Below are 24,855 nucleotides of genomic sequence, written 5' to 3'. Positions count from 1 at the left end.
TGCTATCTCACCAACATGCATGCAGTAGCTTTTACCTATTACATATAGCATTGCATATACTAAATTCCTTCCTTTTAGGACCTGTGCCACGGAAAGACATCGAACAGCACATAAAAAATAGAATTATCAAAAATGAAGCCTCTATTGTACTATAAATACACCTGAAATCTTATTTTCAATTTATGAAAGCTGGAAGAGAGCAAAGAAACAGAAATAAATATTGTCATAATAATAATACTTATTGTTCATAATAAATAGTAAAGATAAAATATTTAAATAATGCTCTAATTATAAAAATTGACCAACTGAAACACATACACCAAAAACTGAGGTCATTTAATAGCTACGCTCGTTATAAGAAAGTAGCCACTCAACAAGATGCTGTGTTAAATGAAGCTTTCTACGAAATAGACAGACATAGAGAACAGACTTGTGGTTGCCCCCGGCTGAGGGGGGGTGGCTGGGGGAGGGATGGAGTGGGAGGTTGGGGGTTATCAGATGTAAGCTATCATATACAGGATGGATACATAACAAGGTCCTGCTGTATAGCACAGAGAACCATATTCAATAACCGGTGATAAACCATAATGGAAAAGAATATTTTAAAAAATGTATATATGTATAAGTGAATCACTTTACTGTACAGCAGAAATTAACACAACATTGTAAACTAACTATACTTCCATTAAAACGTTTAAATAAAAAAATAAGCAAGTTGCTGTGTTGAGCTGGAAAATGATCAAATCGGCATACGCTTTCATTCCTAGGGCGTGTTGTGTATTTTCGTTTGTATTAATTTTTGTGTATGTGGTTGTTTTTCTCACAATTTCTTGATTTACTATGAATCCCTAAAGAGAACAGCAACATAACCATCAGACATGCTAGGGCAGACCCAATTTTGTTCATTACTTGCCCTGAGATGAACGTTCATTATTTTATAGAAATGTCATGCTATATGGCATAGGCAGTATAGTTGCAAGTTGCTGTCATAAAACTTCAGATACCAGGTTGCTTTGTTCATTCTGCTTTCCTAAAGATAAAGTTGAGCCAACCTGACGGAATGTTCGAGGGAAATTGTACAGATAATACAAGGCTAGAAAAACAGAACCTGTGAACCTAGATCACGCAGAATGAGCATCACAGCACCAGAGAAGGGTCACTGCTGCCTTGGGAATGATTTTCAACGTACTAGGCTGAAATGCGAAGCGTTCCCTCTGAGGACAATGGCAAAAGCTGAAGGAGTTAAGGGGTATAGGGAGAAGCATGGGCAGTTGGAAGAGGTCACCCTGGGGCTCAGCCAAGAGTAAGGCAGGTAGTCACTTTACAAGGATAATTCGAATCTGCATCTCATCTGAATGCAACAGACAGAACCTCCCCCTCTCCCAAAGCATGATCCTCTGTGGCCTTCTCTTGAGGGACACAATTGCTGGTACAGTGCCTGACCTCAGTTCCTGCCACCATGTCCCCCTTGCCCAGTCCTCTGTCACACAGCCACAGTGGCCTCCTCTCTACTCTTGGAGTTGGCACCAACGACGGCACTGGACATAAGGCTATGGAGCATGTGCCGAGCAGCCAGCATCACCATGGGCACTGCAGCCCCACCCACCTCCCATCCATCTCATCGGTCTTCCTAGGAGACCATGCATGTCCCCCGCCTTTGCTAACGCCATCACCTGTGTCATTACAGCATTAATCATTTTGAGAGAAGGGGAGTCCATTTTTTGCTTAATGTGTCCAATCTTTCTGTATGAAATCATTGCACACCAGTTAGAGTAGACTGTTGGGACGTATGGCCCCAGTGGCCCCCTTTCTCTGTACCCACACCCTTTGCGATGTGATGTGGCAGGTTCCCCCAACAAGCCCAGCTCCCCACTCTTGAATCTAGCTAGGCCAGCTTTGGACACGCTTTGGCCAATAGGATAAGGCACAGGCAACAGTGTGCCAGCTCTAGCCTAGACCTCAGGAGGACTTGCTCACCTCCACCTTCTCTCACGGAACCCTCCCAGTCTCCTTGTGCACAAACCCAGGCTTGCCACATGAGACCACCCTAGACCACCAGTCCACAGCTGACCAGCAGCTGACCACAAACATGAAAATGAGCTCTGTAGAGGCCAGAAGAACTGCCCAGCTGAGCCCAAGCAAAACCCACCAGCCCACAGAATCTCAAACTACATAAACAGTTGTTATTGTAAGCCACTAAGTTTCAGGTAATTTGTTACGCAACAAAAGCTAATGGATACAACAGACTCTTCCTCTGAAATGCTCCACGTGACATTTGGGAAGTCACGTTTTCTGGATTTCAACATCCTCACCCCATAAAGTTAGGCATTGGCTGAAGGACCTCTGCATTCCCTCTAGCGCTCTAATTTCTAAGACAGTTACTATAATCACTTACATTTGTTTGTAACCAAACTGCACAAGATTCTTTGCCGGTTGGTCCCCTTGGAACCAATCACACTGTTTCCTGATATCTGGGGTCAGGTAAAAAGCATCTTTACCTAGAGAAAAAGAGAGAAGGAAATATTTAAGGGCATGTGAACCACATGCAAATTAAAATCAATCTGCTAAGGACTTAAATGGATCACGTATAGGTAGTCCGTGAACATTTGTCAGATTAATTCATTCTTCCAGACAATCTAAGTCCAGTGATTTGAAACATGAAGCATAATGGTGCTTGATCCATAAAACACCTTAAGCCAGTATCTCCTATTTGGCAATATTTGGGTGATTAGGTTAACGGTAGCATTTACTCAATGTGAGGGGAGACAGGAATAGAAGAAAAATCAAGTGCAGAATGTACCAAGTTCCAAGCTCTAGAACATCACATTATAATAGAATTACTTTGAACATTTTCTCAGTGCTGTTTAACAAAACTTCTGTTTTAATTTTCCAAAGACGGTAATAGTGGCTCCTGGGTGAACTCGCTGGCCTACCCTTGCCTCACATTTCTCCCCTAAAACTTTAGGGAGACAGGTCACACTTTATAAATCTCCCTCATTTGTTAGATGCTTTCCTGTGCCTGACTCCATCAAGGCAGTGATGAATGACACACCTCCTCCAGGATGTGCAGTCTACTGGGACCACATACCCATAAATGAATGACCAACGGGCCATGTGATAGATGCAGTGAGTACAACATCCTGATTAACACTGCTGCCCGAGCCTTGGGAGTGGGGACCATCGCAGTGAGCAGGGGGTCTGGAGATAAGTTTTGAAGATGAATGCGGGTTTGTTGCTGAAGCAAGGGTGGAGATCATTTAGCAGAGGGAGAGACATATCGGGTAAAGGCTCAGAGGTATCCAAGTGTATGGTTGGGGGCTAAGCCCAGATCAATGCTGCTCCTTCTAGAAGCTTCCCTGATCCCCATCAGGGCACACTCAATGTGACATAACAGCATATCATGTCATGCCTAATAAATGTGCACTTGACCCCTTCACCCACCTAGACTATAAACTCCCAGGGACACAGTCCATGGCTGGGAGGGGTCTAGTCAAGTCTGGTTGAATAAACGAGTGAACAAGGGCAGGATTCCCGTCTGTGTCAACTGCCGACCCCAGCTCCTAACAGTGTGTCTGGGATGTGGTAGGTGCCAGTATATACTTGTTGAATGAATGGACAGGTCAACATGGGCACACTAGCTATCATTCCCATGCCTGCAGCCCCATCCCTGGGGGCCAAGTGTGCACAGGACTTACTGCTGATGAAGGATGGCAACAGCCTCCCGAAGCGCATCAGAGGCTCTTCGTTGAGCTCAGTAGACTTGTCCATGAGTTTGAAGAAGATGTCGTTTGGTTCACTGGCGAAGCTGTACAGCTCCTTGACGTTCACCTTCCTACCAATGCCCAGGATCACGAAGAAGTAACCCTTGCATTTGGCCTGCAGGATGGCTCTCTGGGCCTCCTGCAGCTGCTGGCTCAGCACCTCGCCCGTCAGCATCAGGACCAGGAGCTTCAGGTCCCGTGGGTTGGGTGCACTTTCAAAGATGTTCTCAATGGTATAGTCGATGGCACTACCCAAAGCCCTGGTGCCCTGGAGCTGTGCCATCCTGCTGCCAAGGAAGGCCAGGAGCTTCTCCTTGGAGCCGTAGTCAGCCAGGGAGAATTCCATCTTTACGGGCGGCACGCTGGCGTTGCCCACGGACTCATAGGGTGCATGCTGCACGACCGCCACTCTGGCGAAGTGCTGGGAGGCCTTGGGGTCCGGGCTCATGTCCAGCTGTTGGACCAGGTACTGTATGTACTTCCTCATCTCATTGAACTGGAACGGAGTGGTGGACTCGGAGCTATCTAAGATGAAAACCATGTCGATATCCACGTCGCTGCCCGCTGCTCTCCGGTCCCTGAAGGAAGGCCTCCAGTTGCCAAATCCACAGGATGGGTCGATGTTGCAGATGTCTAGAAAGAAGCACGGCAGCCCGTTTATTCTGTGACTCTCCTGGCGAGACACTGCACATCAGTCTGCGGGGAGTCTGGGGTCATTAGAATTGTCACATAATGTAGAAACCTATGTATACCTTGCTGACAATATCATGGCCAGATTTCAGTTTTTATCACCTAGCACTTACTAGAGGAAACAAATCAAGCTGAAATCCTTGTTAACATACTATGGCATTGGCATAATGAAAGAAAAGAAAAGAAAAGAAAACTACCTTGCTTCTTTACCACTCCTTGAAGAAATATGTTCCAGAAACACATTACCAGATAATAAAAAACAAAACCAGATAATAAAATTCTGGACTCCAAGGTCAAAATATAAGCAGAGCCCACTTCCTCCTTTGTTACCTATAGACCTAATCATTCTCTTAACGAAGAGAGGCTCTGTTTGGGGGCAGTCGGCTTTTAGGATGGAAACTACTTACGCAGCATATACGCTGGTAAATATAAGACTATGTGAATCTTCATTTAACTCAAGCTCTTTGTACAGGTGATGATTATTCACTCAAATGTCCCTCTGTAGATAGTGTGTTTTGCAATTGCAGCCGGACAGATTTTTTCTCTCTTAGAGAAGCACCTTACCCAAGCAGACGTGACAAGTCAGGACTTTCTCCAAGAAGTCCGTGAGGTCTCCACTAGCTGGTAGGACAAGGGCATGACCCACCGCTGTGTTATTGATCTGGTTTAAACAAAAGGAAATCCTTAGTAGGAGTACACAGGGTAAGTTACCATTAGAAAATGTAGCCAAAGAATACACATCAATTAAATAAACACAATTATTTAATAAACACATCAATTAAATAATTATTTAATAATTATTAAATAATTAAATTAAATAATTATTTAATAAACACATCAATTAAATAAACCCCCAATAGATCAATATCTTCTCTTTCTTGGGAAACAGGGTTAGGAAGGAAGGCACTGATTATGATAGGAAAACAGGTTTTCTCCCAATGAGATGAACCGGTGTTCAAATCCCACTCCTGCTGGACCTGAAGCGCAATTATTTAATTTCTCTGGAATTCAGTTTCCTTAGCTGCAAAGTGGAGATAATGGTAAATTCCCACAAAGTTATTTGGAAGATTAAATTGGATAATGTATGTAAAGTACCTGGTATAGCCTCTACCAAATAGCAGGGACCTAAATGTCATTGTTATCTAGCAACAATAATAGGGACTAACAAATATTCAGTCCATCCTTCTCCCATGGGCCCAGGTCTAGAAAGGGATTTAACAACAAAGCAAGTTATGAAATCACTTCCAGAGAACTCAGAATGTCCTGCCCATCACAGCCCCTGGCACATCATCATTAAATTGAATAAATGAATGAATATTTGACTTTTTGAACTTGCTGAAACTATGCTTTTTAGGAAACATGCGTGGTTCTGGATCACTCAGCCCTCACAAGAGGAGATGTATACATGATCCCCTAATAGGAACATAAGGCTGATAGCCCAAGCCAGAGCCAAAAGCCCAATACTATGTTCTCCAATTGGCCTGGAGTTTGGCAGAATAAACCCTAAGAGATGGTGCCAGTGACCCAACTGTCTCTTGCTGACGTGGCAGTGATAAAACTGTAGAACATCCAGTTTGGAAAGGAAGACGCTAGGGACCATCTCATCCACCAGCCTCTGTTACAGGTGAGAAATCTGAGACACAGAGAGCATAAGTGACAGGGCCATGTTACTTTTGGTGACTTAAAGCTAGAAGGTGGTTGGACTGGCACTAGAGCCAAGACCTCCTCACTCCTGGTCCCGCTCTGTCCCTTCCTACCCATCATCCACCCATCCTGGACTGCAAAGCCACAATCAGCACTGAGTAAATATTAATTGACTAATTAATATATATATATATATATATATATATATATATATTAGTAGTATAACAATTGTACAAGTCATTTAAGCAAAGAATAAGGAAACACTTAGCTGCTTCATAGGCTGGAGCTAATGCTTCCTTGTCCTATGCTTAAATAACTTGTTTCATTGTTAGGTGCCAGTCTGGCTGAGAAATATTTGAACAGGGATGCAGCTTGGGTGTTGGGCTGGCTGATATCTGGAGAACCTCCCAAGGAGACTGTAGGCCTCCAGGGTCAGCCTGGGAGAGTCTCATCCAAGAAGCAAAGAGGGACCTAGTGGGAATAAGTCATGGGCATTTGGATGTCCATCTAGTGCCAGAGCCATCAGGATGCTCTGGAAGTCTCGCAAGTGAGACCAGCCTCAGCTAGAAGCTAAGGGGTGCAAACCCATCAGGGAGGGTACAGTTGCACCCAAGCACCTTCTCAGAGTCAGAGATGCCCAGAGCACAGACCTGCAGGGCGTTGACCAGCTGCCGGTCCTCTTGGCTCGTGAGGAACAATGGTGTGATCCCAGCATCCAAGAGCTTGAGCACGGCCTCCCTGAGCTGCGGGGACTCTCTCGTGGGTTTATTGCTGAAGAAAACCGCCACCTTCCTCATCAGGAATCCATTCCGCACCCGCTTAAACGTGTTTCTGGCCAGGAAGGACATGGCAGTTTCCAGACTCTGCTGCTTGGACGTCAGAGCCACCTGAAGGTTCTTGATCTTGTCCTGGAGAACGGACTTCTTCTTGGAGTCAGCAAAGCGGATCTCCGTGGTGACCTCATTGTTGTAGGTGACCACGGCCACGCGGGCACCCCGCGGGCAGTTGCTCTCGGCAATGGTCAGGTCGTCCACGATCTTCAGGACCACATCCCTCATCCGGCTGAATGTGCCCTGGGTGACTCCCTCAGAGGTGTCCAAGGCAAAGGCCAGCTCCGTTGGGAAGACAGGGCATTCCAGGGGCCCTGTGGGAAGGGAGAGGGTTTTCACAGACAAACTACTTCCTGGAAAAGGGATCTTCTGCTTTCCTTGGAAGGAAGTTCAATTACTGAAATGACTTACCATAGCAGCAAGCTAGAAGAGAACAGAGAAGAGAGTGAAAGCCTGGTCCACCAGGTGCGAATTTCACACATAAGGATAAAAATGAGGCACAGACAGCAGAAAATCGTGTACTTACGACATTTATCTTTGATGCTCTGGACCAGGGCACATTGCTGGAAAAGGAAAGAAGATGTAAGAGAACAGACAAAGAAAGCTCACAGGGCAAGGGCTCGCGAGGCACACATGCAACTTACGTCCATCGAGTCACCTCTGCGGCCTTTGTAACCCTGCAAAACAAGGACGGGGGCTGAGACCTCGCAGACGTGAGGGCTGTGGAGCTTCCCACCAAGGAACAGCCCGGGGCCCACAGACGCATGACAGAGAGAACAAGGTGGGCCCTGACTGACCTTGATCGTTTACAGGCTCTCCTTATAAATTTGACTTAACTGCTCGAAGAGCAAAGGAGAGACTTTGAGGACAGAAGTGTTTCCCCTGTAAGATAAATAGCTCCATGCCCTGGAATCCAGGATACTCATTGCAAATCAACGTAAATCACACATTTGAACTTGAGTCTAAACGCTGCTTCTCCAGAGAGAAAAGCTGCCTTTCCCCTGCTGGCTTCCTACATCCTGTCAGAGGAGGGACACCCAGGAGTCACTTAGCTACCCTGAGGCTCCAGGTCTACACATCCCAGGATTCCACCCCAGGGATACACTCATGGCTGCCCTCGGCATCTCATCCCAATGTGTGGCCACCGAGGGTCAAGCTGTCACCTCATGGGTAGCCAGCGTCTTTCCATCCAGTCGCCCCTGCTCACCTGTCCCCCACTGCAACTGGACTAACCATCTCCCTTTAAAGGCTCCTCTCCAGATTAAACACCTGACTCTAGTATCTTCTCCCGGGTTCAACCAATCCAACCCTCTAACCTTTCTTTCTAAGGATGATTTTTCCACTTCCTGAGTTATCTTTTCCATTCTTCTGTGAACCTCATCAATTTCAATGTCAGGAGACAGTACAGGAAGAAATTCAAGCAAGGAAACAAAGGCATTCATGATGAAGGATATGGAAGGGCTGGAGAAAGGTGCCCTCCTGGCTCAACCACAAATCAGTAGCTCCCTTGGGGATTTTATACACCAAAGGGAATCTTCCCCAAACCGAGGTCTATACTATACTCCTTCCACAAGATGCAATCAAGAGGTATTCAAATGTGTTCTCTTTAGTTTGTCCTCAACACAAACCTCAAGCAAACCTACACCAGGAAATTGTAAAGGCAAATTACGATACACCCTAGATTATAGAGTTCCATGTGAAACTTGCTTTAAAATTTTCTTGGTACACTAAAGCTCAAAAGTTCTTTTCTCCACTGTGGTATCAGAAGGGAAGTGGTTAAAAAACAAACAAAGAAACCACAACAACAAAAATGCAGGCAGCTCTTTCGTGAGGAAAAGAGATAGTGGAAAGTTTTCAAGGAGGACCATGTGTAAGGCACCCAGCCCTCAGGCAGCTTGATTGGAAATGGGTAGGTACTCACAGATGGTCCTGTGTAACCAGGGTCTCCCTTCTGTCCAGCTATCCCTGGAGGTCCCGAATTTCCCTAGAAGCAGAACAAACATTGCTCAATTGTGGCAGAAGATGGAGACTTCTCAGCTTCTGCAGTTGGAAGGGGTGGTGGAGATGATCTTGTCTAATGTCCCCCATCACCACAAGGAATCTCTCACTTTAAGAGACCTTAAGTGTCTCCAAAATTCAGGTATAGGGACAAGTGGCCCTGACAAAACTGATGTGCATCTCCCACAACTCTATTCTCTGGCAGGTCAAGGTGAGATAGATGCTTGCCTGAGAACCTTTAATAAGACCACTATGGATGCATAAGAAAGCAGTAACTGACAATTAATTAGCTCACTTTTCAATGTAGATAACCAATCCAATGTTTTAAAACTCTACCGTGAGTAATAAATGATCGAGTTTGAATGTCCTCACTGAGAAAATTAACAGGATAATTGCAATGAATTTCACTATATTTTAAGCTAAATATAACTGTTAGAAGCCTTTACCCGATTCTAGGCCAAGTTGCTAATTCAAGACTCAGGGCAATCTTAAAAGGATGAGTAAACATCCACTACGGAGAATAATCCAGAATGAAAAGTAGCTTAAGAAAGAGGAGGCTGGGCTTCCCCTGGTGGCGCAGTGGTTGAGAGTCCGCCTGCCGATGCAGGGGACACGGGTTCGTGCCCCGGTCTGGGAAGATCCCACATGCCGCGGAGCGGCTGGGCCCGTGAGCCATGGCCGCTGAGCCTGCGTGTCCAGAGCCTGTGCTCCGCAACGGGAGAGGCCTGTGTACCGCAAAAAAAAAAAAAAAAAAAGAAAGAGAAGTCTTTTCATGGTGGGGAGGTGAGAGAATACATGGTCTCAGCCTGGCTCGCCCCTGAACTTGGAACCCTAGTAAGCACTTCGTGCAGCTCGTGAAATCCTGTCTCCGCACCGTCTGGCGGGCATGACCAAATATGTCTGCGCAGACTTCTGATGTCATTCATTGTGAGACTTTAGTCCCCTGGCACCATGCGCGGAGTGGACCATGGGCTAGTGACCTTGAGACGTATTAGACGAGGGGGCCCTCCAGACCTCCCTCTAAAGGGAGCATGACCAAAGGAAGACAGCACAGACACAGCCACAGGGTGTCCTGAGTACATCCCGTCGAAGGCTTAGGTTTCCTCTACTCCCACCCCATACTATCTCTGGCCAGGCTGCAAGTGAAGAAGGGTAACTTTCAAAGAAGCAATGGAGTCTTCAGTGCTCAGACCTGCTACCAGGAAGGTGCAGGCAAACTTACCCTTCGGCCTCTGATGCCTTTGGGTCCCAGGGCTCCGTCTGTCCCCGGGTCACCAGGATTGCCCTGGGAAGAGAGCCAGGAAGCAGCACATTAAGCTCTGAGAGGCAGGTCTAGCTGAGGGTCCCTGGGGGCCTCGGGACCACACTTCCCAGAGCGGCCAAATGGCTAATTTTGATGGATTTTCCACCAAGTTACCGGCACAGCTGTGGCATTTGCAGACTCAGTCTAAGCTTACTGAGCTTGGACTTAGCAGTTACATTAATGGTAACATCATACAGATTCTACTAGCATCTTAAGGTTTATAAAGTACTCTATTGCAGTGCCACTTCATTTAATCCTCACGAGCACCATGACAAGGACATATTGTCATCTCCATGTGACTGATGAGGGAGTGTCTTGGAGAGGGTGGGCCTTTCCCAAGGTCACTTGATTAGTAAGTGTCTGACTGAAGACTAGACCCAAGCTATGGTGACCTTCAGTCCATGGTCACATCAGACCTACATCCTAAAACAATGATGCTGTTTAACCCCTAGGGGAATATTTACCTTTGGTCCTGGGTATCCGGGAAATCCTCTTTCTCCCTATAAAAAATAAATGACTCAATATTTGATCCCAACTTAAAATCATCTAACAAATTATTCTCGAGCAGAAAAAAATATAGCCAAGAGAAAAAATTCACTACATTACAATTCAATTTTGAGAGATAATTCTTTAAAAATACAGCATGTCAGAAGTTCGAGAATCCTCGGCAGACACATACTTTTTTGCCTCTGCGTCCTTCACTGCCAACTCCATCTCGTCCATCATCTCCCTAAGAGTGGAAAGACAGCGTTACTCCAGGTGCCCCTGTCAGGCACACCATGACCTTCTTTTTCTAAAGCCCTGAGCAGTGGGTCTTTGTGTCCCTGGAATGTTCCCAGATCAAGGTACAGCTCAAGGAAGAGTTCCTAGTCCTATCCCACCCTCCAGTGCAAACAAGACCGTGTCTGTACTAAAGAACTACTACGAGCTATTGGTAAAGATGCCGTTTGGATGTAGAATCAAAGACGCATGGAACGAGGGAATCTTAGAGTTGATAGGACTCTTTGATCTATGCATATATGAGTCTTTGATTCTACTTCAAAGCAAGAACGCAAGACTCAGTCTCGCACCCTCCTGAGTCTTCTGTGCTCAGTCCTTACTCCCCTCTCCCCGGTGCCCCTTCCCTTCCTTCCATCCAGGTCATGCCTCTAGCCTGCCTTCCTTCCCCAAACCCACTTCCCTGTACTCGGAGATCTGCCCCTATCACTCTCTCCTGGGGGGCTTTCCAAACTGGACACTGTTGATTATTTCAAAAGAATCCAAAGAATTTGCATGAAATATACATTAATATCTCTAAAACATTCACAGAACATGCTCCTTAGTTAATTTACAGTTTTAAACAGCTAAAGAGCTGTTGGCCCAAATTTATAGAAACAGAATCAGGAAGAGATTTCATTCAACGGTTTGAGTAGATTTTAAAGTCTGGTTTTTTTTCCCCTCTTCTTCTGAGACATTAATAGCCATGGATTTTTAAATTTCAGTTAGCTGTAGGGAAATTACAAACACAAGAAAAGTATTTTCAAGCTTTGGGATTGTGAATCAGATCAACCTGGTCCACTTAATGTAGTTTTTAGGTGTAATGACTCATTTTACAGAAACATTCCCAATGTACTGGAGATTTCTTTTTCCCGCAAGAGAGCAGTTAGGGTGTTTTTAAATAACTTTTTAAAATGAATTCTCAAAGTTAGAATTTCCATTGCTGGGATGTCTCATTCAAAACAAACCGTTTCAACCTGAATTGAGATCTTATCAAAGCCCATTCCATTTTAAACCAAGGACATTTATTTCTTTGCAGAAAAGCTCCATCTAGTTGAGCTCCAAAAGCATTTGCAAGGCCTGAAATGAAGGTGGTTCAAGGGTCAGTAAACCACCACATTCACTTCTCAGAAAGAAATCAAGAAAAAATGTCTCTATTCACTCCTCCTCCAGTGAAATAAAAATTATTTTGAAACTCATAAGCAGCAGGTTTCACTATTTTCAATCACATCCCCAGTAATATAAGAAGCAGCTATCAAGCTGTCTCTTTGTGGAACCAACCGAAGTTGCAATGACAAAGCCCAACCCAGCACAAGGCCACATCTCCCTGCTTCCTGAGCATCTCGGTGGAGTCAGCGGCAGCCTGGGCCCCGTGCACGTGTTGATCTTACCGTCTCCCCACGAGGACCCCGGTTCCCGATGCTTCCTTTGGGTCCTGGATCTCCGGGCTCGCCCTAGACATAAGAAACAGGGCTGAGACACCTGTGGGTCTGGGACGATTTAAAATGTGATTCCAAGCCCTGCACTTGTTCTGGGTGACATCATCGGTAGGGTTGCCACAAGCTGCTAACTTCACCTTTTAGATTTTGATGTTAATGATTTTTTAAACTGCAACATCCACGTGTGGACTCCTGGAAGAGAATCCAGGAAGGCTTGTGTTTGTTCTTTTTGTAATCATGGCACGGGGACGTGCCAACGGGGAGGAGAGAGAGAGACGGGATAGAGGAAGGCGTGGAGTCAGCAGTGAAAGCCAGTGGCCCCACAAGGGGCGGAGAGGCAAGGCTGGAGTCACATGAACATACTGCTTTCCCCAAGAAAATGCTGCCTCTCAGACTGGTTATGCTGAATAGTCGTTCTCAAGGCTCACAGAAAGGCAGCCTGCATATAGCAAGCGGCTGTTATCCAAAGCAGTCAGGCGCTGGGACCCTTGGATTAGCTGCACGTGGCCATCGGGGCTGCTGTGCACAGCGTCAATATCTGGAGAATATTCAGTGCAATACGGAAGTGGTCCTAGTGCCGCTGGTGTGCTCCAAGGGCCCTGGGGATGCTGAGCTGTCCTCACAAGCCTGTGCTCGAAAAGATAGGGCAGTTCAGCAGCGGCTGGCAGTTCTGGTTATGAGAACGCAGGCCAACCCACTGCACACAGCCCATGGGTGCTCTCAAGGCGGGGACAGTGATCCCACTGGTGCAGCCACTGTTAACAGGGGAGGCCTAGTGGAAAAGACCAGAGGGGAGGAGAAGGGATATGCAAGCCAAGCAGCTGGACAGACTGACAAACGAGGGAGCGGTGACATGGTGTCTGGCCAGGCTCCGGCCTGGGGAAACACGAGCTCCAGACAAACCTTTCTTCCCAGGGGCCCGGTTCTGCCACGTTCTCCAGGAACACCTGCGGTCCCCCCGCTTCCCTGGAGCATGAGGAGAGGAGACAGTCAGTGAAACATTCACCCTCCAAGCCAAAGCTGCGGAAGCCCGCCTCCCACAAGCCCCACCCCACCCCCTGCTGCTCCTGAGTGGAGGTCAGATCCTGCAGCTCTCTGCCACTCTCAGCCCTGGAGACCCCAGTGCAAACGTGCATGGAGATGGCTTGTGCAAACCTAAAATATGAGTGGGACCAGTTTTCACAGGTGTGCACACGTCTCAGTAATTAACGTTCACCTCCTAAGTTACCGACTAGGGGACTGACACCCGGATTTATATGGCTTTACCTCCTCTCCCTTTCCACACCTCCACAACGAGCGCCTGACTTTACAGGTTTGGAAACCTACACACACTTTCTCATCGAGTGAGTGAATAAGTCAACAAAGGAACATAGCTCTTCAAATGCAGTGCAGCCTACAGAGCCCAGAAATGACCCTGACAGATGCAGCAGCTGTTCGTACTGTTAACTATTTGAAGAGCTTCAACTCATCCCTGCACCATCTTAAAGTCTTGACTAAGCAGAGCTTAAATAAATATTTAAAACAAAATAGGTATCTATCAGATTTCAAACTTGGGAAGGACTTTCCAAGCAAATAGGGGCTCTCACAAAGTTCCTACTTCCCCTGTAAAACATTTTTGCGCATTTATGTAGCCTCAGGCCAGTTCATTGCCAGTTTATTAGTCATTACTAATTTCTGTAACAAATTATATGATGGCTCCCTGTTCCTAGTAGACCCAAGGGACACCAGAGTATGGGCACCCGGTCCTAGCTCAGCTACATCATGTTTCTGCTCATCATGGATAACAGCCAAGATAGATGTTGATGTTTGCATTGACGGCAAGTTTAAGGGACATCTTGCATGTCGAACTTGAGGATGGGGAACTCCTTACACAAATACCAGGCCGCAGTGGCAATTTCCAGGGGCCAAATATGAAATAACACAGAGTAATCTGAGAATTTTGGTTGATTCATCTGATTTCCTGCAGATCCACCCTAAGACTTCTGCAGTGAGGCGCCTCCTTCCTTTGCTCACCTCCCAGGTGGCCTGTGTTTGGAAGGGGCAGCACTGGGACTTAGCCCCTGGAGCATCAAGAAAAGCGCCCTCTAACTTCCTCAGGGTGAATGAGCCAGTTGCTCCCAGGACTGAGGTTGGCCCCAGGTTTGTGCTGCCAGAGTCGGGCTGAGGGGTCTGTCTCCTGTTCCTCCCTTCACGAAACATGGAACTCTCAGCCTGCTGGGGCAACATGCTATCCATTTAGCTAAAGAGAGGGGTGGGATCAAGACTTACCCGAGGTCCGAGAATGCCTTGTTCACCGATCAGGCCTGGAGGACCGATGGGACCAGGAGGACCCTGAAAAAGTAAAATGCCAACAGAAGTGCCGTGTGGAGGTGACACACCGTGACTGCCATAGTATCTACACAACAGAATATCATTCCACCATGGAAAGGAACTAAACACTGACACCGGCTACAGCATAGATATACCTCAAAAACCTGGTGCTGAGTGAAAAAGCCAGACACAAAACCTATTAAATGATTCCATTCATACGAAAGGTCTAGAATACGCAAATCCACAAAGACAGAAAGGAAGTTAGTTGGTTATCAGGAGCTGGGGGAGGGGCATGACTGCCTAATGGGTACAGGGTCTCCTTTGGGGGACGGTGAAAATGTTTCAAAACTAGATAGAGATGACAGTCATGCAACATTGGGGATGTGCTAAACGCCACCTTAAAAGATTAATTTTGTGCTCAATTTTGTAGAAGCAATGGTCACCTCAATTTTTTAAAAATGGTAGGGCATCTGGGAACATGTCACAAGGCACGTAACCACACCGGGGGTACTGACCTGTGCACCTCTGGTCCCCTGCTCTCCCACAGAGCCCTGCTGGCCAGGACCGCCCTTGTTGCCCTTTGAAACAAGAGAAGATGTAGGGAAGGGTCAGCCCTCTGTTCTACAGTCATATCTGCACAAGGGTGCAGGGAGATAGTCACAGCTGTACCAGGGGTCAGAAGGGAGAGCGCCATAACTCCAGGGACAGACATTCAATACTTGGAGCCACTTTGCACTCTTAGCATCGATTCTCACTCTTCCCTCACCTTTTCCTCAGGATGACTTCATGACATGAAGCTATTTGGGACCCAAACCTGTCTCGCACAGGTGAGAGGACAGAGCCACCAAGACATGTGACTTGCTGATGACCAGGTAAGTGGGCATATCGCGGGCAAGAGGTCCCCAGGACGCTGCCTCCCCAATCATCTCCCTTCCCTTCTCCCCTCCCCACCGTCACTTTCATTTTGATAATCATTTCCACCGCCATCATCGTTTCTGCAAGTCTTATAGAAGAGGCTACATTTAAGGAGATGGTAGAAAAGATGGGAGCTACAAGCTTTGATGGTGAAGGAGAGAGTAATTTTTAACTTGTGGGTGGGGTGGGGACCCTCTCTCGAGAGCACACAGTGACTGACATTGTGATGAGAGCAAAGAGATGGTGACTTTGAGGCTTACCTTAGCCCCTGCTGGTCCCCTTCGGCCAAAGCCGCCCTGAGGAAGAAATGACACCAACGGTGAAAGGGAGGCGGGGAGGCTGGGGGAGGCCAGGCTCCCTGGGACTTAACCCGCACCTTCACGACACCCGCTGGGCCCCAGACACTGTGCCTACCCCGCCCAGAGGAAACTCTCGTGAAGGGACACCTTTCCTCCTGCACTCCCCTCCTGCCCAGCCCTTCCACGCTGCCCTTGTCAATCATCCACATGGAAGGTTTGAGGATGACTTCAGACCTGCCAACCAAAATAAGGACCCCTCGGGCTGCATGGCCCCAGACAGTTTCAAGTAAGGAATGTGAAACAGGAAGGTCGACCTGTCTATTTTTCTTCCATTTTCCTAACTGGAGGGAGAGGTAAGACCTTAATTATAATGGAAGGGAGTCCCAGACTCTCCACACTGTCCCGGCCAAATATAACACACACTCGGTTAAGTAAAGTATTCAGCGTGGGCGTATGTGAACCTAAAATCCTGGCTGCACTTGGTCTGGGCTCATGACTTGGCAATATCTTCCCCCATGCTCCAGAAGTGAACCTTAGTTCAAATAAACGTGGGCTCGCTCTTAAGTAATCCATGAATTCCCACCTCAAGATGGCTTCCTCTTCAGTGGAAAGGTTTGGGGTGGGAATCCATCCTGGATATAACTTCGCAAGGTTAGGGGTTGAATTCTGGAGCCTGTAACGCACCAGCCTGTTACAGGCTTGGCCTATCTCCTGCATCAACCCAAGAACCAGCTTTTCTTCTCCCAGGGAACAAGCCCCATGATCTTCTGGGGCCACCACTCTGCCCTGATTCACTGTAATGGCAGCTTCTTTCATGGAAGACCTTGGCCTCCTTCCAGGGATGACACATGGACAAGAGGGGGAGGGGCGCAGCCAGGCCACTCTCCACAGAGTAGCAATCTGCCTGCCGCTTCCAAAGGGGACCTCACCGAGTATGACCAGAGGCCACCTGTGCTCAGGCCACGTGAGGAGTGAGGTAGCCCAGGGGAAGGAGGCCTTTCATCTGGGCGTGAGCCTGGCTTAGTGATATCCTAAGGGAAGACAGCCCTAACTTGACCACACTGATTTCAAACCCAAACTGACACCCTGAGCATAGAATTAACACAAACTGTGTGTCTGACTGTATTTTAAGTCTCTTCATGGAAACAAGCTTTGGCTCTACGGACAAGCTAACTTGTTCAGCACGTTATAACAATGGAGTGCTTTCCTCATGTTCTTTTTTCATTGTAGAAATCAACAACATTATTCAAAAATAATACTCAAAAGCTTTTAAGATAGCATTTTCAAAATTTAAGTTTTCTTCTGAATTTTCAAAGCAAGGTTATGCCCATAGTATATCACGTGCCTAGGGCCGAGAGCCGTTTCTTTTAAAAGCCCTTGTCAGCACACACCCTCTGATCGTCCACTGAAGATCCCTAACCATGCGACTGCCACGGGAGAAAGGGTTGAGGGGGCCCCGATCTGGCCCCCTTCCCCAGCCAGATGCTGAGCAGACACCTTTCTCAGGCACCCACCAGCGCCCTGAACTAGCCGTGAGAATTTACAGACTTCCAGACACATCTTCTCCCAGCTAGGAGGTCTGAGCTCTGTGTAACCCTGGGCCCTGGAAGCACTCAAACAGCTTCCCAAAGATCATTCATCTTCCTTTGGCTTCAGCAATTCTTCAACAAGACACAAAGACAAGGCATGCACTGAGCGGTCTACAACAGGCATTTCTGAAACGTCTTGAAAAAGCAATTGCGAGATGCAATTCACTAGAAAATTGACTCTGGTTTCACTGCTGGAGTTACAGCAGTACGAGAAAAACAACTATCAAACAAAACAAGCATACACCCCATCAGCCTCCCCGCCCTTTGCCCCCTCGCTCCCTCTGTATTTGTGTTTCTGTTTAGATTTTTTTAAACATTCAGTGGGATAAAGCCCAGCCAAATATTCGAAAGCAGCAAAGATATTACTTTTAAAAGCGTCTATTCAGTATGTTTTAGAAGGGGAGGGAAGCAGGCTGGGGGAGTCCAGAGTGAATGATAAGAATGAAGGGTCTGCAGAAGCAGCAGCACATGGGGGACAATGGTTTCCGAAATGGCCTTAAATTCCCTAAATAAAACGTTGCTGAGCAGCTCTGCCCCAAAAGGTGTCTAGCAGAGTTAAGTAAATATCACCACAGAGCCCCCGCAAACCCCAAGAGGCACTCACGCTTTTCCCGGGTTCTCCAGGCCCGCCAGACACCCCATCTGTCCCAGGGAGACCCTGTCATGGGAAAGAAAATTAACGTAAGATTCTCGTCTGCAAAGAAGAACTTGTAACTCAAATATTGCACAAGACGCTGGGGAAAAGGAATGGATACACACAGGGCCAGTCGCACACTCTGGGGGTGCCTTAGACCCAGGTGCACTCTGCCCCCCACAAGGCTCAGGCTTGATGAGCACTTTCTGGAAATATCTATGGGGCACAACTCTGCCGAGAGGAAGCCCCTCTTGGGAGAGGCTGTTGCTGTTCCTCTTGGAGACTCCTTTGCGAGTGTGCACACTGGCTTCCCGCGGCTTTCTGCTCCCAACCTCAGCCTTGTACATCCACAGCCTTAAAGACCACGTTGTGGCCTCCGGGGCTGGCAGTGAACCAGCTTGACTTTAGTTTCTCGGGCTCTCGGCACAGGGGGAGTCTAGGTACACAGAGTGCTGTACCATGGGGCCGATGTCTCCGGTTTCTCCTTTGGGTCCTCTCTGCTGGCTGTCCTGTCCTGAGTTACCCTGAAAAGAGAACAGGTCGGGGAATAAGCCACGTGTGCAGGGAAAGCCACTGCCGCTGGGTCAGTGACCAGGAAAATATTAGTGGTGGTCTGAATGCCAGTCGCTTTGGCCACATCCCATCTCCAGATAATGCCTGCCGTGGGGTCAGCAATCATTCTGAACCCCAAACAGGGTGGGGGAGATGGCTCTTCCTCCCCCCGGGAGGATGGTGGCCAGGCTCGCTCTTGCCTTGTCCTGGTCTGGGCCAGAAGAGGCTGGCCCAGCGATGGTCACTTGTTGACAGGTTTTATAGACCCATAAAGGAAGAAAAACTGCAAACTCTTCCCTTTTCCTAAAGCGAACTTAAAGTGTCCTGAGACCACATTTTAGGGAAACTTCTCGGGTCTTCACATAAGAGGCTTTGCAAAGACTACTCTTTGCAGCGAGAGGGCAAAGACATCTCCAGCCACCCCAAAATTCTAAGAAAAGGGCAAACCACATATTTTGCCAACATGTTTTAAAGCAATTTCAAGAATAAAATTCTTCCTTTCAACCCACTTCTCCCCACAAACCCCTTTCCCGGACTCAAGTCTCAAATCGGTGACAAGGATTTCCCCTTACCGGGTCACCTCTGATCCCAACATCCCCTCTTTCTCCTTTGTCTCCTTTGGGTCCTTTGTCACCCTAAATAAAAACCACAAGCAGAGACTGAGAATTAGATGAGTTTCACATATTTATCTCACCCTCAACATTGCATTCTTCCAATCACAAATCTTAAAAAGAACAGTGCTTCAGCATCTGCCATTTACTCATTTTCCATGAAGGTAAAATTATTTCCAGATACTTCAGGTAACCCACAAGTATTTATTGGGGACCCATTCTGTGCCAGGCGCTGGGGATTTATTTCAACAAAACGCACTCAGTCCTTGCCCAATGGGACTCTCCAAACAAGAAAATATAATGTAAATATGTCACAGCTGACAAGGGACATAGGAGATGCCAAGGATGCACCCCAGGAGGAGGTCAGGGAAGGCTGCCTGGAGGAAGCGGTCTTAACATACACAAGTAAAAGAAATAATCCCTAAGTGAAATGTTCATAGTTTTTCCATGACAGTAACAATGCAGAAATATACTTACCCTTCTTCCTGCATTCCCTTTCTCTCCAGAAATACCGGGCAATCCTTTGTCTCCCTGCCAAAGACAATGATAAAATGTCATTCCTGGCACAATTTCTACCACAGACTGAGGTGTTAGTCACTGGAGTCTTCAGGACCAAAAGCAATTTGCACTCAGAGTCCAAAATCACTTACATCTTCACCGTCAAGACCATCGAGTCCAATTTCTCCTAATTCACCCTGTGAGGGGACAAGACACACAGGTGAGTATAAAATATGGCAAAACACTGGGAAAGTTTTAAATATAAAAAGAAAAGCAAGCTTAAGTACCTTCTCTCCTGGGAATCCACGAGAGCCCTAAAAGGGAAGGGAAAGAAGAAACATTAGCTCCTTCCCGGAGGCTGAATAGAATAGGCTAGAATAGGCTAAGGGCTCCCCTCTCCCCGTCCCCAACTTAAAAGTCAGTGTCTAGGGCTTCCCTCTGGCTCACTGGTTAAGAATCCGCCTGCCGGGCTTCCCTGGTGGCGCAGTGGTTGAGAATCCGCCTGCCAATGCAGGGGACACGGGTTCGAGCCCTGGTCTGGGAAGATCCCACATGCCGCGGAGAAGCTAGGCCCGTGAGCCACAACTACTGAGCCTGCGCATCTGGAGCCTGTGCTCCGCAACAAGAGAGGCCGCGACAGTGAGAGGCCCACGCACCGCGATGAAGAGTGGCCCCCACTTGCCACAACTGGGGAAAGCCCTCGCACAGAAATGAAGACCCAACACAGCCAAAAATAAATAAATAAATAAATTTATTAAAAAAAAAAAAAAAAAAAGAATCCGCCTGCCAATGCAGGGGACATGGGTTCTATCCCCGGTCCAGGAAGATCCCACGTGCCGCGGAGCAACTAAGCCCGTGTACCACAACTACTGAGCCTGAGCTCTAGAGCCTGCGAGCCACAACTACTGAGCCCGTGTGCTGCAACTACTGAAGCATGTGCGCCTAGAGCCCGTGCTCTGCAACGAGAGAAGCCACTGCAGTGAGAAGCCCGCGCACCGCGTCGAAGAGTAGCCCCGCAAACCACAACAAGAGAAAAGCCTGTACACAGCAGCAGAAACCCAACGCAGCCAAAAATAAAATAAATTTATATTAAAGAAAAGTCAGTGTCTGAAAATTCAGTGTTAGAGATTCGTCTGTTTGGCTAGCTCTCTCTCTGTCATGAGGGGATCATAAAACTAACTTGCCTGGACCTGAGCACTTGGGTAGTGTTGGCTCTCTGGCATGAGGGCTGGGCCGTGAAGGCCCGGGACAGGGGCTCCGAGGAGGCCCCTTTATAACATTGCAGTGGCCTGTCTCTCAAACGGCAGCAGATTGAGGAGAAAGTTCATCAGCCCTTGACTCCAAGTATGTCACACACAGAACCTTCCAGCACATGAGTCCTTTCCCTCTGTCTCTGGCCCCCTCCACTTCCCTCACTCCTCCCAGGTCCAGGGGCTGAAGCTGCGGGGCACCGGCCTTCTCTCTGCCCTGGCCCACATCCTGTCTGTCCTCATCAGTGTGTCCTGACTGCTTCACACTGCCATACGAAACTGTTTCTCCAACCTCAGGCTCCCTTCCCGTCACGGTGTGCGCTCCTGAACCCGCCAGGCCCTGGGCTGCCTCTGTGAGAGGCCACTGGCTGCCAGCGCTGAGCAGAGAAGCTGGGGCAGACATCTTCCTTCCCCAGGAGGCACTGGAGAAAGTGTCCCCCTCCTGTACGCGCCACCGACCGCCCTCTCCCCGCTGGGGCCCGGTGCCACGGTCCCCTCCCCACACATGGGGGTCACTGTACCTTTATGCCCCTCTGCCCGGGGCAGCCCTGGAAACCTTGAGTGCCGTTCACACCAGGCGGGCCGCGCTCACCCTGTCAGGAGAAACAGAGGCATTTTGCGAGTTGGAGCTTCATGTCACGTGTCTCCACTGAGTAGGGAGCCCTGTGAAAGGCGTGCATTAGGAAGCAGTCCACTGGCTGGCGGGCTGATGTGCCAGGCGAGGCCTCCAGCATCCCCGCCTGCGGGCCCCGCAGGCCAACCTCTGCACAGGGCCTTGAACCTGCAGTTCCCTCCCCTGGAGGGAGTGGGGTCTGGGAGTGTCTGCAGCACAGAGGGCGCCTCCTGGTGGGCGGAGGATAAGCAGGCCTCAGGGTGCTGGGTCTGGGTGGGGGCTGGGCCCGTGGAGACCCCTCGGGCTGGCTGCTTCTCCATATGGTCCTGGGCTCCCAGCTCTTCTATGGGGTCCAGGCTCAACCCTGACACCTGGCACTGCCTGACGGGACCCTGGGGGCTTCAACTCCTCCCACTGGGGCCCTCTCTCCCCACCCCAGGGCTGGGCCTTGTTCTAGTGTCTCAGAAGTTCTCAAACCACTTCTGGGCAGGATTCTGCTTCCCGAAGGCCCTGCTTCAGGCTCTACCCACCCCCAAATGGACCCCTTGGTGACTGATAACCCATACCGGCAACCGCCCTCTGGGAGGCTGCCCTCAAAGGGCGTCACCGCTACAATCCTGACTGGGTTTCCCCTGCACCCCGGCTCCAGCGGCCTCTCATCTCTGCCTGGAAGTCTGAATTTGGTAGATGCTGGGTTTGCCATCCTCAGTGGTCCTCTGTCTCAGGAGACATTTAGTCCCGCCCTCTGAGATGGAACACGTAAAAACCTGCACTTCCTACCCACACTTGTCATCCTCAGATTCTCAGACTGGTCTCCGTAGTGTAGAAATCTAAGTCAAGTTGTTAAGAAAGTTAGAAAGTAATTTTTTTCTGGTGGAAAAGACTGGAAACGGAACAGATGAGGAACCGCACAATTCAATCCCAACATGTAAAGAACAAGGAGGGAGTAAAGATTTAAGGAATAAAACAACCTTTACTTACAGGTCCACCCTCGTCACCAGGATAACCTCGATAACCATCTTCTCCAGGAATACCCTAGAAGAAAGTAAATCGTTTCCTTGGTTAAATGCTGTGGTTTTCTCTGTTTCCTATTTAAGCATCTCTTCACCCCTCTTCATTTGGTAGAGCGGTGCTTTCGGTGTCCCTGGAACGTGACGGTTTCCTACTCATTATTTCAGTGCAATTGTTCTATCAGGATCTTTAAGGCTCTTGATCTACCAAGAAATCCTGTGCATTTCCTATAACTTAGAGGCAAATGGGAAGCATCCCTGCTGGCCGTCCTAGTGAGGCTGCCAGTCAATGATGCCACTGGTCTTAACATAATTTTATAAAATGAAGAACCAATGCATAAAAGAACCCAGTGGAAAGGGAGGAGGGAGCAGACACAGGGACAAGGTCTGCACCTCAGATCTGTCCTACAGCACAGCTAGTTCCTTCTCCTCCCTTTTCCATCTCCCCACCATCATAGCAGAGAAATTCCCCAGCCGAAGTAATGACGTCTCTGAAATCTAGTCTCAGGCATAATAAAAGGGTAAAACCACCGTACCTTCGGCCCAATGCTGCCAATGGGCCCTCGGTCTCCTCTTTGTCCAGAGCATTTGCAGGGAACCCCACAGCAGGCTTTCTCGGCAATGTTGTCCTACCAAGACAGAAAACGAAGTTCAGATCTCAATAAATGTCTAGAAAAAAGGCATAAATGTGCCGTCTGAGGACTGCGGCGTCCACAGCAAGAGATAGTCACCTCCTACGGCACTCCCTTGAAGGCTTAGCCATGGGTGGGCGATACAGTGTCACAAATGGACTCTGAAGAACCACCAAAGACAATGCATCTTATTCACAATGTCAGCTCAGGCTGGGCCTTATTTCTAGAAGTTTCCAACATAGATATTCAAGCTTCAGATGTTAAGTATAGCTTACTTTTTTTTTTTTTTTTTTTTTTGCGGTACGCGGGCCTCTCACTGCTGTGGCCTCTCCCGTCGCAGAGCACAGGCTCCAGACACGCAGGCTCAGTGGCCACGGCTCACGGGCCCAGCCGCTCCGCGGCATGTGGGATCTTCCCGGACCGGGGCACGGGCCCACGTCCCCTGCATCGGCAGGCGGACTCTCAACCACTGTGCCACCAGGGAAGCCCAGCTTACATATTTTTAAGCTCCAGAAAGCAAAACCTAACAAACCATTGCAGATGGCCAGGATGGAAGGTGGTTTCAGAGCAGAGACCATATGCCCTTCCCCAGAACCCCGGTCAGAGTCACGGAACATGGCGCCAGCCTGGAGGAAGCCTGGGAGCAGCTGCGGGGTGGGATCCCTGCCTCTGAGCCTCAAGCACCGCACCGCCAGTCACCAATGACTCCAGCACCCATCAGACACCCTGGACATTCCCTCCCATCCCAGCCCCTGGCCTCATGCAGGAAAGCGTACACCCAAAGTACATTTCTACCTGCCAAACTCATGATGGCCAATGCTTTCCCTTGCAGTGAATTTCCTAGAGCTTGCACTTTCTCCCATGTCCTAGGTTTGTCAATTAACTCAACTTCCTTCCACTCAATAAAAAAATCCGAATTGCAGCCCTGGGAAGAAGGTCGGAGGACCGGAGGGAGCCAGCTCATCCCACGGGGCACCGCTGCCTCCTCCAAAGAACCTCTGAGTTGAATGCTCAGCACCCTCATGTCCCAAAAGCCCCCAGCCTCACCCCCAAACCCAGGCGTTAACCCCACCTGCTGAGAGGCTGAACCCAAGAGGATTAGGAAGCCTATGGGGAGCCCTCATTTGCTCCAAAGGAAACTAGAAGAGAAGACAACGGAAGCCCCTTTCCACCCAGAAATGGTCTTTCGTTTCCTGCATATTCTTGTTTTCCCTGTTTCCTGTTTACAGAGGGAAGGGTCAAATCTCAATGTTATGGCTTCTCAACAATCTTATAAACGAAAAGAAGTCTCTTTAAAGGGAGCAGAGGAAACTCTAAGGCGACAGCTGCCTCGACACCCATGCCCGGGTGGCTGTCTTTCCAGTTCTCAGATAGCTCCATTTCCAGGACTCATGTCATGGCAACAAAGTAGGTCCCAAGTAAAGTACGTGAATTAAATTGCCCACCCAGCGGTCTCTCCTCCATCTGCCTGGTGATAACGGACTGCGTTATCCTGAGATGCCCAATATTGTGCTATCTAAA

The 24,855-nt window shown here is 48.4% G+C and overlaps 1 protein-coding gene across 9 annotated transcripts in view; it reads right to left on the bottom strand.

Moving 5' to 3' along the window:
• COL6A3 (collagen type VI alpha 3 chain) overlaps nucleotides 1–24,855 on the bottom strand; it is an 86,400-nt gene that overhangs the window by 15,897 nt on the left and 45,648 nt on the right. For all 9 annotated transcript variants that reach the window (XM_032638046.1, XM_032638043.1, XM_032638039.1 and 6 more), the window contains 25 exons: nucleotides 23,239–23,331; nucleotides 22,674–22,727; nucleotides 21,601–21,672; nucleotides 20,117–20,143; nucleotides 19,982–20,026; nucleotides 19,809–19,862; nucleotides 19,293–19,355; nucleotides 18,627–18,692; nucleotides 18,139–18,192; nucleotides 15,907–15,942; nucleotides 15,247–15,309; nucleotides 14,690–14,752; nucleotides 13,325–13,387; nucleotides 12,374–12,436; nucleotides 10,906–10,956; nucleotides 10,691–10,726; nucleotides 10,146–10,208; nucleotides 8,847–8,909; nucleotides 7,570–7,602; nucleotides 7,452–7,488; nucleotides 7,337–7,348; nucleotides 6,746–7,239; nucleotides 5,016–5,112; nucleotides 3,696–4,394; nucleotides 2,396–2,498 (listed from right to left, as the gene is read on the bottom strand). In XM_032638046.1, coding sequence (XP_032493937.1) covers nucleotides 2,396–2,498; nucleotides 3,696–4,394; nucleotides 5,016–5,112; nucleotides 6,746–7,239; nucleotides 7,337–7,348; nucleotides 7,452–7,488; nucleotides 7,570–7,602; nucleotides 8,847–8,909; nucleotides 10,146–10,208; nucleotides 10,691–10,726; nucleotides 10,906–10,956; nucleotides 12,374–12,436; nucleotides 13,325–13,387; nucleotides 14,690–14,752; nucleotides 15,247–15,309; nucleotides 15,907–15,942; nucleotides 18,139–18,192; nucleotides 18,627–18,692; nucleotides 19,293–19,355; nucleotides 19,809–19,862; nucleotides 19,982–20,026; nucleotides 20,117–20,143; nucleotides 21,601–21,672; nucleotides 22,674–22,727; nucleotides 23,239–23,331 — 2,504 coding nt within the window. The remainder of the gene's footprint in view (nucleotides 1–2,395; nucleotides 2,499–3,695; nucleotides 4,395–5,015; nucleotides 5,113–6,745; nucleotides 7,240–7,336; nucleotides 7,349–7,451; nucleotides 7,489–7,569; nucleotides 7,603–8,846; nucleotides 8,910–10,145; nucleotides 10,209–10,690; nucleotides 10,727–10,905; nucleotides 10,957–12,373; nucleotides 12,437–13,324; nucleotides 13,388–14,689; nucleotides 14,753–15,246; nucleotides 15,310–15,906; nucleotides 15,943–18,138; nucleotides 18,193–18,626; nucleotides 18,693–19,292; nucleotides 19,356–19,808; nucleotides 19,863–19,981; nucleotides 20,027–20,116; nucleotides 20,144–21,600; nucleotides 21,673–22,673; nucleotides 22,728–23,238; nucleotides 23,332–24,855) is intronic.

This window comes from Phocoena sinus, chromosome 7, assembly GCF_008692025.1.
Source record: "Phocoena sinus isolate mPhoSin1 chromosome 7, mPhoSin1.pri, whole genome shotgun sequence".
Taxonomy (NCBI): domain Eukaryota; kingdom Metazoa; phylum Chordata; class Mammalia; order Artiodactyla; family Phocoenidae; genus Phocoena; species Phocoena sinus.
The sequence above is the reverse complement of the archived record's forward strand: the minus strand, read 5'-3'. Positions and strand labels throughout refer to the sequence as shown.